This window comes from Quercus lobata, chromosome 9 (genome assembly GCF_001633185.2).
Source record: "Quercus lobata isolate SW786 chromosome 9, ValleyOak3.0 Primary Assembly, whole genome shotgun sequence".
Classification (NCBI taxonomy): domain Eukaryota; kingdom Viridiplantae; phylum Streptophyta; class Magnoliopsida; order Fagales; family Fagaceae; genus Quercus; species Quercus lobata.
The window spans coordinates 35,587,799-35,599,967 of record NC_044912.1 but is presented as its reverse complement, the minus strand read 5'-3'; the positions used below and the strand labels follow the sequence as shown (position 1 = coordinate 35,599,967).

Sequence of the window (12,169 nt, the reverse complement as noted above, 5' to 3'; positions counted from 1 at the left end):
TATATAATATATATACACACACACTAACTTTTTTTAGGAATAAAACATATGCTAGGCATAAAACGTGTATTGAGATTATGAACATTATTTTCAGCAAACCATAACAAACTTTACAATGGTATCTTTTTTTTTTTTTTTGCTTTTTTCCCTGTTCTTACTTGAAACTATGACATTCACTATTTTGCACTCGTCATAGTATTATTCTTTTCAGATATTGAAACATGATATTATGCATAATATTATTGAGATTAACCATGGTCCCCTAAACAAAAATTCATGGTTCCAACGCCATTGCAGCCAAATGCAACATCACCAATCATACCAGTATAACATTGCCAACATGTTGAGTTAATCTACATGATCATTGTCCTCAAAGGAACTCAAAGAACTGATTATGGATTCATATACCTCTATTCCTTTCAAATATACCGTGTCTTTCAGGAACTGCAAGACAGAGTTACAGGAACGAGAAAGGAATCAGCATTAGATTTATCTGAAAGAGTAAGAGAAATGACAATAGATTGGCAAACTTGTCAAACCTCATCATGTTCATGCAGTAAGATGGGAGTATTTGCCATTGGAGAGAAACCTAAGGTAGGAATCCCCAACTGTCTCATGAATCGTGCATCAGTAGTTGAAGCCAATATTTCAGGCTTTGCAAGTTTCCCACCAACTGCTGTGATAGCTTGCTGGAAAACAGACCACCATGGATTGGAATTATTGGTTGGTGTCAGTAAAGGGTGGCCCTTGCGGTCTCTTATGGGTCCATTCTCTTTGATCTGCCATATAAATAAAGTAATCAGCGACCTATTTGCTAAGAAGAAGAAAAAAAGAAAATTTAAAATTCTAAACCTAGTTGACAATAGAATGCTTCTTGACAGAAAAATTGAAACATAAATCCAATGTTTGGCTTCTTAAAAGCATATATAAATCAAGTGTTTGGCTCCCCTTATTTACCAAATTTAAAGGGGGATTTTGGGTTTAGGCTCCAGTAAGCAAGCCCTAGTTAAGAACCATCTTAGCATTCTTTATCTAGGATCCAATATACTCCATTGCAAGGAGAAGTTTTAATACCCATAAACATGATGTTCTTGATCCAAATGACCATGTACCTGTCACAGGCAGAAGCATGCATTACTTGTTTTGTTCAGTCACAGAACCAGTGGATGCTTGAGTACTGCTCATGTGAGCAACCATTAAAAACCTTTCTCAAGGAGCCAAGTGAATGTCTCATTATATTTGAAACCAGAATAGCACCTTATACATTTGTTGAAACAAGCAAACAACCAAAAAAGGTCAAGAAAGCCAAAGAATGATCATGATGCAGGCCATCAGATTCTTTCCCTAAGGAACACCCTCCATCCAAATTGACAAACAACAATTACAGTGACATGGTCACTAAAATCTACATGGTATTGCTATCATCATCAAGGGCCATCCCCATCTTCCATGAAACTTTAAATTCTAATTAAAAAAAAAAAAGAATAAAAGAATAACAACAAGAACAATAACAATAACAAAAAGTGTTCAATGGTAGGAAAATTCTAGGTAGAAAACTAGTTCAAAAGAAACACGTACATCAATACAGCACAGTAACACTAAGAAAAACCAGCTGGGCCAGCCAGCATCTCAAGACAAAAAACAAACACAAAAAAGGATAGGAAAATCTACTTATTCAACAAACTACAAGGAGGAAGAGCAACACAGTGCTCAATTCAGCCACTGTGTTGCTTTTACCCACCTCACTTTTGTAATTTGTATTCTATACTTCAAGTTGTTGCTTTTAATACACAGCATCATATGATGTGTATCATATATGATTTCCACTGCTTAAAAATAAGTGTCTCCCATTGCTATATTGTAGGTATTTTTGTTTCCTAGGGTAAAACATCCCTTGGCAACTAAACTAATGCTGGAAGCAAGAAGAAAATTTATTTTTTATTTAGTTTTATTTAATATTAGAAGTCACTTGGATTTTATATTATGCCTTATTAGATAATTAGGTTAATTAGTATTTTATTAATCAAGGGTATTTTTGTAATTCAATAATTGGTCTTTTCAAAGTTGATTAGAATTAGGGTTTAGTCGTAGTAATCTATATAAGAATATTACTGTACTCCTATTGAAAGAAGTTAAGACAGTTTGCTTGATTAATAAATTTCCTTTGAAATTTTCTCAACGGTCTAGTATAGTAGTATTGATTCCAACCAACCTAAGGTGATGATTTCTAGGTTTTGCTTTCTTGCTTGTTTCAGATTCTAAGCAAAGCCTAGATGTTGATTCTTAGATTATTATTATCATGTTCTTCAATTTTTAATGTTGCATTCGTTTTGATTTATCCTGTGTCATAAACCTTAATCTGCTAGGTAGATTTTATACACACAAGGAGGACACACACCATAAAAGGAGAAAATCCAAGAACAAAAGTAAAAAGGGCAGTGGGGGGGTTGAAATAGATGATCAAACTAAGAGGCATGTCCCACCGAAAACCAAGTGCTTGCCATATAGGAGTGGGCCCATTTACCAGCACATATAGGGCACACAAAAGCCAGAACAAGGAGATCCCATAACATTCATATGGAAAGTGCAACCAAGTATTTGGTCTTTGAATGAAGGAAAGACCTTATTCTTTCTTTTTTTTTGATAAGTACCTTATTCTTTCAGTCAAATCCATTCAGTTCCTTTTGTAGAGTCAGTATCTATCTTAACTTTGATTTTGTAACTCATGTAACTCAAAAGCTTAAAACATGAATTGGCCAATCATCAAATGTGGCAGTCAAGATATGGGCTTGTTTTTTATGCCTTAAGTATGGCCCAAAATTAATCCATATGAACACCCTCTGCACCAAAAGATATTTCGGATCAAAAGTGAAAAAAACACCAATTGCACCTGGTATTTGATGAGGAAAAGGCTTGAAAGGTGCCAAATGTAAATCCTAATTGAATATTTTTAATTGGATGAACCTAATCTATTATATTATTGGTTCATTGCAATACATGGAACACATGCTCCACCTGCCTGGGCACCCAAATCGACCTCTACAACTGCAAACATACATTAAAGGTTAACCACATAAACTTCTCCACACGTTGTAAAGCAAAAATAAAATGTTGATAATAGAACATGTCAAGATTTTAACCATTGTGGAGATGAGGAATTATTGAGGATGTGTGGCAAAATTATACATCAGAATGTAAAAGAAATATATGAATGGCATTAATTAATGGTTATTGTAGGGGCTTGGGCCCAGGTGACCAGAACGGCCCATGTAACCAAGGCCCAACGCTATTAGGCTAGGACCAGTCCACTGATAAATGTGCTAAGATCTAATTATAACGTTCGGGGAACCGAGGGGGTCCAACAAGGGGATGGGGCAAATTTAGGTCGGTAACCAATCACAGTCAGTGCCTTTGGGAAACCTGCTGCCGAACACTATTCAGCGTCTGGAACAAGTTTCAAGAGAATCTTCAAAAGACATGATTTTTCTGGGGATTAGGGGTGAAAGTGGGATTGCATGGGAACCAGTAAAAAGTAATGATTTGAGTCCCACTCAGGGGAGGCTATATAAGGGACTGAGGGCAGACAAATGGGTTAGTTCTTCTGGGAAGTTAGGGAAAGAGAGAGAAAATAAATAGGAGTGGGTGTAAACACAAAGGGGAGGAGAGAAAAAAGAGAGCAGAAAAAGCTAGAAGCCAGGTCTAAGGGGAAGAGGGTGTTGGGCTGAGAACTGTAGGGATGCTTGATTGTTGGGCTGTCAAGGCTATATGCTTGAAGCACAATCTGTAGGGCTGTGAGGAAAACCACCAACAAATAAATTGGGAACCCAAATCCACTGTCTTACATAGCAACATTTGTAGGTTTGGGTTAACACAGATATGAAAGAAGTATATGAGTGGCATAGATTAATGATCAACTAAGGAAAACTAACAAAGACCACTCCGAAATACTAGCACGGTGCAGGACCCTGCAGAATAGGTACACGATTAAGAAAAGCTGAGATGATGGCAAGTTTATATCAGAGAATGGCATTTATGCAGATATGCGTATGGTTGCTCATAAATGTCTCCAGAAAGAAGTAAATTGATAGTGTAGAATTTTCACAACTAAGAAAAATTAACTATAACATTAAATCCACAGCAACAAACAATAATGATCTGCTATCCCTTTTCAGGACCTTTGTCTTATAGGAAAACCCAGAGCCTACATAATTTTGAAACCCAAGATTAGGTTCTTAGCTTTACTTAGTATGACCATTATACTAGGTTCTTAACACATGATATTGCAATTACCCGAACTGTTTATCCCAAAAAAGGAAAGAAAGAGAGGATATAGCACTTACCTGTGTTATATTATATTCTGTCACAATTCAAATGAGGACAACCGGGCCTTGATTAGGGATTGAGTCAATCAAATGTTGATAATATGGTAATGTAACTCACAGACTGCAAATGTTATATGTACACATAGCCAAACTCATCAACAAAAACAGAGAAAGGGGCATCCGTCAAGAAAGTAACAAGCCTAATGGTGAACATACATATATTTTTAGTTGATAGTGTACTAACTCAAAAAAAGGCAAATTGGTAACACGCACTAAAAGAAAAGGAAAAACAAGCATAGTTGCATAAACAACACAATGATTTGGCATTGTACTACTAAGTTACTAAATCAAACACTAGTATGATATCTTTTTGTGGTTTCAAAGATTCACCTGGTAAGTCATGTTTCGAGTTTCTGGTGCCCATTCTTCAGCAATTCTTCTCCTCAAAAAGTCCGGGTCCGCTGTAGGAGGCAATCGAACATTGAACCCGGCTTCGGCCTCCGAAGGTTGCATGTTCATCACAAATCCCTGCACAAAACAAAAATACACAAGACATCCTCAATCCCCATCATTCACGCACCGTACAAATATAACTAGTACACACCAATGATGCTAAAGACAACTTTTTTTTTCATAACAAATTTTACAACTGACTTCACTGTGACTGTGAGTGGTGGGTCCATGAGTGTCAGATGTGCCCATGGAGCCACCGCTAACTGTTAACCACAATTGTGGTGAAATTGATTACACTTACAGTTGGGGAAGGAATTCCAGCTTTGACATAAACAGGATTAACAGAAATAACTTCCGAAAAGGCGGCTTTTCCAGCCTTAACCACATCGAACTGACTCTCTCTAAACCTCGACACAACCTCAATACTCTTCACCAAATTCTCCATCGCACTATTATCGTACAATCTGGAACCATGCCCAGGAGCCCCTTTAGACTTAATTATCACATTCCACGGCGTCCTATCCGCGTAGAAAACCCTAAACTCATCACCAGGAGAAGCCTGCCCCTCGTCCAAAACAAACCCAACATTCAAATCCTCGAACTCCTTGGACTCAACGAACTTGGCAGCTCCATCAGCCCCACCAATCTCCTCCTCAGGAACATAGGACACGTGTATGGTGCGGATTGGAGAGAAGTGTTTGGCTTTGAGGTTACGAATGGCCTCGAGGTATTGGATAGCGATGCACTTGTCGTCTTGGGCCCCACGGGCGTAGATGTGACCGTCAGAAGATCGGACGGCGGAGAAAGGAGGGTGGGACCATTTGGAAGGCTCGGCGGGGACGGAGTCGAGGTGGGAGTTGAAGAGGAGAGAAGGGAGAGAAGGGTTGGAGCCAAGCCATGTGAGGAGGAGGATGGGTTTGTCCTTGTTTGGACTGAAGTCAAGAGTTTGGACTTGGAGGTTGAGGTCGGGAGCTTCAGCTTGGGTTTTGAGGAAGGAAATGGCGGAGGAGTAGTCTGGGTTTGGGTGGGCTGTGTTGATTTGAAGGTAGCGTTGGAAGCGAGTGATGGGTGTGTCTTGCTGTTGTTGTTCTTGGGTTTGGGTTTGGATTTGGATTGAGAAAAGGAGGAAAAGGAAGAGGAAGAGTGAGAGTAGAGAGTAATGGAGGTTTTTCATGGCTGGAGGTGATCCGGTGGAGCTGAAAATAGGACTGTTTGTACATGGTTTAATAAAATTATATGAATTTTATAACAAGTAGCATGAGCAGTTTTACGAGTAGGACAGGAGATTGGTAGAGTATCTTATCATCTTATGTGTTGTTTATTATTTTTAAGATTTAGTCATATTCTTATATAAGTGCATGCCTCTTCTTCTTTTTTAGAAAAAAAATTAATAATTTGCATCCATTATCATTTTGAATTACTATATTTTTTAATTACAAAAAAAACTTAGAGGTGTGATGAAAAATTATTTCACTCTGCAAACTCATAATACTCATCACATCTTCAGATTTTATTGTAATTAAAAAATGTAGTAATTTTAAATTATAATAAATGCAAATTATTAACTTTTCAAAAAAAAAATAGAAGAGCCTTAAAGAGGCTAGTGTTTATTTTATTAAGTATAGTTGTAGCCTTAGCTTACAACTAATTTTATACTTAAAATTTGTGCTTTTTTTTTAATAGCAATTCAAACACAAACTCTCACTATTTTCAAAAGTTTTCCCTTTTTATTTTTATATAGGAATTCAAACACAAATAAAACTTGAGGATAATTTAGTAAAAATATATCTTTAACTTCCACATAAAACCAAACTATTTTTTTTTTCATCAAATCTTAAATTTTAACCTCTTTTATCTCTACCTTTATTTTTTAAAAATTGCTGTTTTTTTTTTTAAAAATTGCTGTTTCTTTACAATTTCAATTCTTACTCTTTTTTTTTTTTTTTTTTTAATTTTCTTTCTAAATCTCTTCTACCCTATTTGAAAAATATATTTGCTATTTGAATTCAGTTACTTCTTGGTCCTTCCTTTCTCTTCATTTTTTATTTTTTATTTTGTTTTTTGTTTTTTTAAACTCAAATACTCTTAGTTGTTCAGTTACTCTTTTTTTTGGGGAAGTACCTTTTTTTTTTTAATTTGGGAACCATTTAGGGAAGTATGTTAGGTTACTTTAAAGAAAAGAAAGAAAAAAAATGTCTAAAAAATAATTCTCCTCTCAAAATCACGATTTTTTTAAATCTCAAAAAAAAAAATTTGAATTTAAACAAAGTGATAAACATCAATTCTTTATTGATAAACTTCTCAGATTCAAATCCTTTAAAAAGAGTTTGTGTTTGAGTGAAAAGTTTGAAAATATCAACACACAAAAGGAAAAGATAAGCAAAAAAAAAAGAAGAAGAAGAAGAAGAAAAAAGAAAGAAATATGATACAGCTAAATAAGTATATTTTCTATTTGAATTTGGTTACTTCTTGGTCCTTCCTTTCTTTTCTATTTTTTTTGTTTTTTGTTTTTTTAAACTCATACTCTTAATTGTTCTGTTACTCTTTTTTTTTTTTTTTTTTTTTTTTTTTTTTTTTTTTTTTTTTTTTTTTTTTTTTAGGGAAGTATGTTGGGTTACTTTAAAGAAAAGAAAGAAAAAAAATTCTCCTCCAAAATCACGATTTTTTTTTTTTAAATCTCAAACAAAAAATAATTGATTTTTTTTTTTTTTGCAAGAAAAAACAAAAATAATTGAATTTAAAACAAAGTGATAAACATCAATTCGTTATTGATAAACTTCTCAAATTCAAATCTTTAAAAAGATTTTTTGTTTGATTGAAAAGTTTGAGAATATCCCACACACAAAAGGAAAAGAAAAAAAAAAAAAAAAAAAAAAAAAAAAAAAAAAACAAAACAAAAAACTACACATAGATACAAATGACAAAGGTATACAACAAATACTCAAATAGAGTTTTATGCCAAATTGATTCCTTTTGGGCTTTATTATACGTATAGACAATTCAAAAAAATAGTTTGTGTGAGTTAAAACTTAAAACCGAAAAGTTTGAAAAATCCACACAAAAAAAAAAAAAAAAAAAAAAAAAAGAGGAAAAGTTAAGGAAAAACAAAGAAAAAAACAAATACACATTGGTACAAGGAACAAAAAAGAAGAAGGAAAATATAAGGAAAAAAAAAATATTTTGAGGCATGTGATATTGAAGTTAATCACAGGTAATAAGCAATAGTCAGAGAGGAAAAGTTAAGGAAAAACAAAGAAAAACAAATGCACATTGGTACAAAGGAACAAAAAAGAAGAAGGAAAATATAAGGAAAAAAAAAATATTTTGAGGCATGTGATATTGAAGTCAATCACAGGTAATAAGCCATAGTCAAATACCATTGAATACCTATAAAAATCACATTCACCCACAGGTAAGTACACCTCAAATTTTAAATCATTGGTAGCCATGGAAGGTAAGAACTCAAACAGTAGTCAATGATGAAGAAAAAAAAGAACAACTTGCAATTTAGATTAGAGATGTAGAAGATAGAACTTGAAAAGCCATTTGAATTATGTAAATTATGTTGAATTGTTTAGAATCCAAATCTAGAAATAGAAGAAGAAGAAATAAGAGGACGTACCATTGAGACTGAATTTGCTAAATTAGTGTAATTTGAAGAAGAATGAGAGTAGATGATATTGAGTTGTAAATTGGCAAAGCGTACATGGATTTGTGGGTTATTAAAGTAAAAAAGTTTTATTTTACATATTTATCCCTGTGAGCAAGATTTAGGTATAGTACTTAGGTGTTGTTCCTTAGGTTCCCTTTTTAAGATTCTGTCATGTGGATTTTTTTCTCATAGGATGAAAGTGTATTTTTTAGTTAAGTAGCCACATGACTGAATCTTAAGAAGGGAATCTAAAGAACAACACTTAAAGTACTATACATAAGTTTTGTCCTTATCCCTGTTAGTTAAAATTTTGTAAGTGAATGGTATAGGGGTATTTTAGAACTATGAAAATGAGGAATCTAAATAAGGGAAACCCCTTAAATAGAAGTATAGATGACTATTTAACTAAAGAAATACGCTTCCATCCCATGAGAAAAAATCCACATGGCATAATCTTAAAAATGGACCCTAAGGAACAGTATCTAAGTACTGTACTTAAGTCTTACTCTAAATAATATATATATATATATATATGTGTGTGTGTGTGTGTGTGTGTGTGTGTGTGTGTGGATAATAGTGGATTAAAGCAAATTTCTCCTGGTTTGGAATTAAAGTTTGTCCATCCCATTTTTCTCAACCAAAAAAAAAAAAAAAAAAATTCCATCCCATTAATTTGAGCATAAATGATCTTCTTCCGTTTAATTTTTAGGCCAAAATATTTAAACATGTTAATATTTAAGAGTAGTGCTACGTTCATAATGTTTTCACAATACTTTCACAACAAGTCCTAAATAGTAAGTTGTTACTAGTTCTAATTTAAACCCAACATTAAAATTATTTTTTTATCTACTAGTAATAGCTAGTAACAACCTTACACTTAAAATTTGTAGTGAAAATGTTGTGAACATAAGATTTTTCTAATATTTAAAGTGTTAAGTCATTTTTTTGTATGTTGGCAAATTTGAGTCAAAACGCATGTTTTAATGTACTTATGGCTTAGTTTTTAGTGTCCAAAAGTGTGTCGAAACGTAGTGTTGAAAACATAAGAAAACTATTTAAGAAACTACTGAATCAAGTATCTCAACTACACATCAATGCCCATTTGACCTATCGACATTTAGTAATTCACAATATTAGGCTTAACTTCTCTCGACCAATCAAGTTGCATGATTCTAATCTGAGGGTTCGTTTGGTTGGAGGGATGGAAAAGTGGAATGATAGAAAAAATTTTAATTTCTCTCATTTTTGTTTAGTTGGAAGTGGAAAATTGGAAGGATGGAAAAAGTGAGTTTGTATAAATTTACTCATATACCCTTGTTAAAAAATGATGACCGATTAAAAACAAAAAAGTGACAAACAACCAAAAAAAAAAAAAAAAGCAATCACCCAATTTATTAAAAAATAAAAATCATGTCGATTAAACCCAAAAAAAAAAAAAAGAAAAAAAAAAGGAAGAGGCAACATGCACAAGAAAGCACAAAAAGAGAGAGAGAGAGAGAAAAATCCATTAAGTAGTGCATTTTCTCCCTTCAATTTTCTCTCCATTTTGGAGATAAAACTTTTTGATGGGCCCAAAGAGAAAACACCCGAACCCCCTATTTATTTTCCATCCTCTCAACCCAACCAAACACACTCCAAAAAAGTTTTCCTTCTTATTTTCTCTTCAAAATTTTCCATCCACCTTATTTCACCTCCAAACAAACACACTCTAAAATTTTCAATTTTAGCCCATTATGATTTGCCTTGTCTTGGGATCCATATACTAGGGTTCTCATATGTGTAAAAGTTATATTTTACGGTGGTTATCATAAGAGAGAAGAGTTAGTTTCATCCCATGATGACTTGGCCTATCTTGGGATCCATACACTGGGTTATCATAAGTATAAAAATTATATTTTATAGTATCATAAGAGAGAAGAAACATGAATAATGAGTGAAGTTGCTGCAACTTTATGTGCCTAGGATTTTGTATTGAACTCCTTCTGAAGCATGTTGCTATGAAAAACTTTGCACCAATAACTAGATCGATGAAGGATTAAATGACACAACTCTTCCTTATAATAGATTTTAACCTTAAGAATGTAGAGGCAGAATTGTTTGGTAATATATAGCGAAATTTTCACGATTTTGAAGGAAAAAAGTGTTGCACAAGATTCTTAATCAATTCAAAGAGGGGATGGGTTGCCCGTATAACTAGGAGCTAGATCTTTGACCCTATTTTGCCAAACCAATCTTGCATGTAGGTACAAGCCTTGAACCAAACTAGGCTAAATCTAAATCTTTATTGATTGATATATGTCAACATGCTTGTATTCAATGATATTGGGCTGAACATGACGAACATGCTCGTTTAACTTAGGGTTTATAGAATATGCTCACATGATCAAAAATTTTTTTTACAAAACCCTAGGCCTTCATCCATTTTATTGGAACTAGTCGCTAACTCATGCGATGCACGGGAAAGCTATTGTGTATAAAGATGTAAACTATATTTTTTTCTCTTCCTCATTGATTGTACATTCGGATTCCAGTCTCATAGTTTCCTATCCTTGATATGAAACAATAAATTACGTAATGAAAAATACAAATCAAACTTAAGTTTAAATTAAAATGAAAAATCAAATCTTTTACATCCTCAATTATCCATTAAATGAATGAAACCCAAATTTAAAGAACTACTTAATCAATATTTCATATAAATTGAAAGACAACTTTAATGTGTTTTTTGTATCTTCTTTCTTTGTTGCTTCGTAGTAGTCACTGAATATGTCCTTCTGTTTTCCTTGATTACAGATGTTGGTGTGAGTTGCACATCGCTTTGAACATCAACTTTTTGAAACTTTGTAGAATCACCTCCTTATTCACTTGATAAGTTGCTGTTATATTCATTTGAAGTATCACTACTATAAGCCTGGCAATAGAACAGGTTGAGAAATGTATTACAACATATAGAAGTTAAAAATCAAATTTGTAATTTTGCTATATTAAAGAATACGTACTTTTGTTGTTTTATCAAGCTGAATTGCTTTGTCATTTTTTGCAAAAGATTCAAAAATTTCTTGACAGTGAAGAATTCCCATCCATACTTGAGATTATAGTCATTTAGTTGTATTTGGAAAACAAATTATTTTCCATTGAATTAATGAATATCAATCAAGTAAAAGCAAGTCTATAGTACATAAAGCAATGTTAAGGACACAATGTTATTGTTCAAGGTTTTCTTTCATCTTACCTCATTATCAGAGTCCCACATAATTTTGGATATTTCATTTATGGTTCTTCTATTGATGTTCATCTCTTCTTGAATTGTCCCTTGTGATTTGAATCGTTTTGGCATTTGTACTATTGGGTGGTTACTTTCCACTAGCCTATTATATTACATAAAGATATTAGATATAGAATTGTAGAAACTGTAAATACATTAAAAGCGTGAATCCAAAACAAAGCACTTACTGATCTTTGAAATTAGCAGTCGAAGGAATTCCCAAATCAATATGAACTCTTGTTCCACTTGTTGACAATAAGTTATACTCTCCTACATTTAATATAAAAAAATTTACTGCCTTCTGATTTCATGATGTGAGATGGTCAATTCATCTTATTAACATTTGAATAAACCTGCAACTCTCTATTAACATGAAGCAAGCAAACACAACCGGTATTAATATTTCTCACTATTCACTAAGTCCTTTTTTAAGAATTTGCCAATATCTACCAAAACATCCTAAACTTTGCATCAATT

General features: G+C 33.2%; 1 protein-coding gene across 1 annotated transcript; it reads right to left on the bottom strand.

Annotated features, from left to right (window-relative positions):
• Window positions 1–212: 212 nt before the first annotated feature.
• LOC115960364 (aminoacylase-1) lies at window positions 213–6,011 on the bottom strand. Its single transcript, XM_031079233.1, has 4 exons — window positions 5,077–6,011; window positions 4,713–4,850; window positions 540–779; window positions 213–444 (listed from the first exon to the last, which is right to left on the bottom strand). The coding sequence occupies exons 1-4, from the start codon at window positions 5,947–5,949 to the stop codon at window positions 349–351; spliced, it is 1,347 nt and encodes a 448-aa protein (XP_030935093.1). The 5' UTR covers window positions 5,950–6,011; the 3' UTR covers window positions 213–348.
• Between the last annotated feature and the right edge of the window lie 6,158 nt (window positions 6,012–12,169).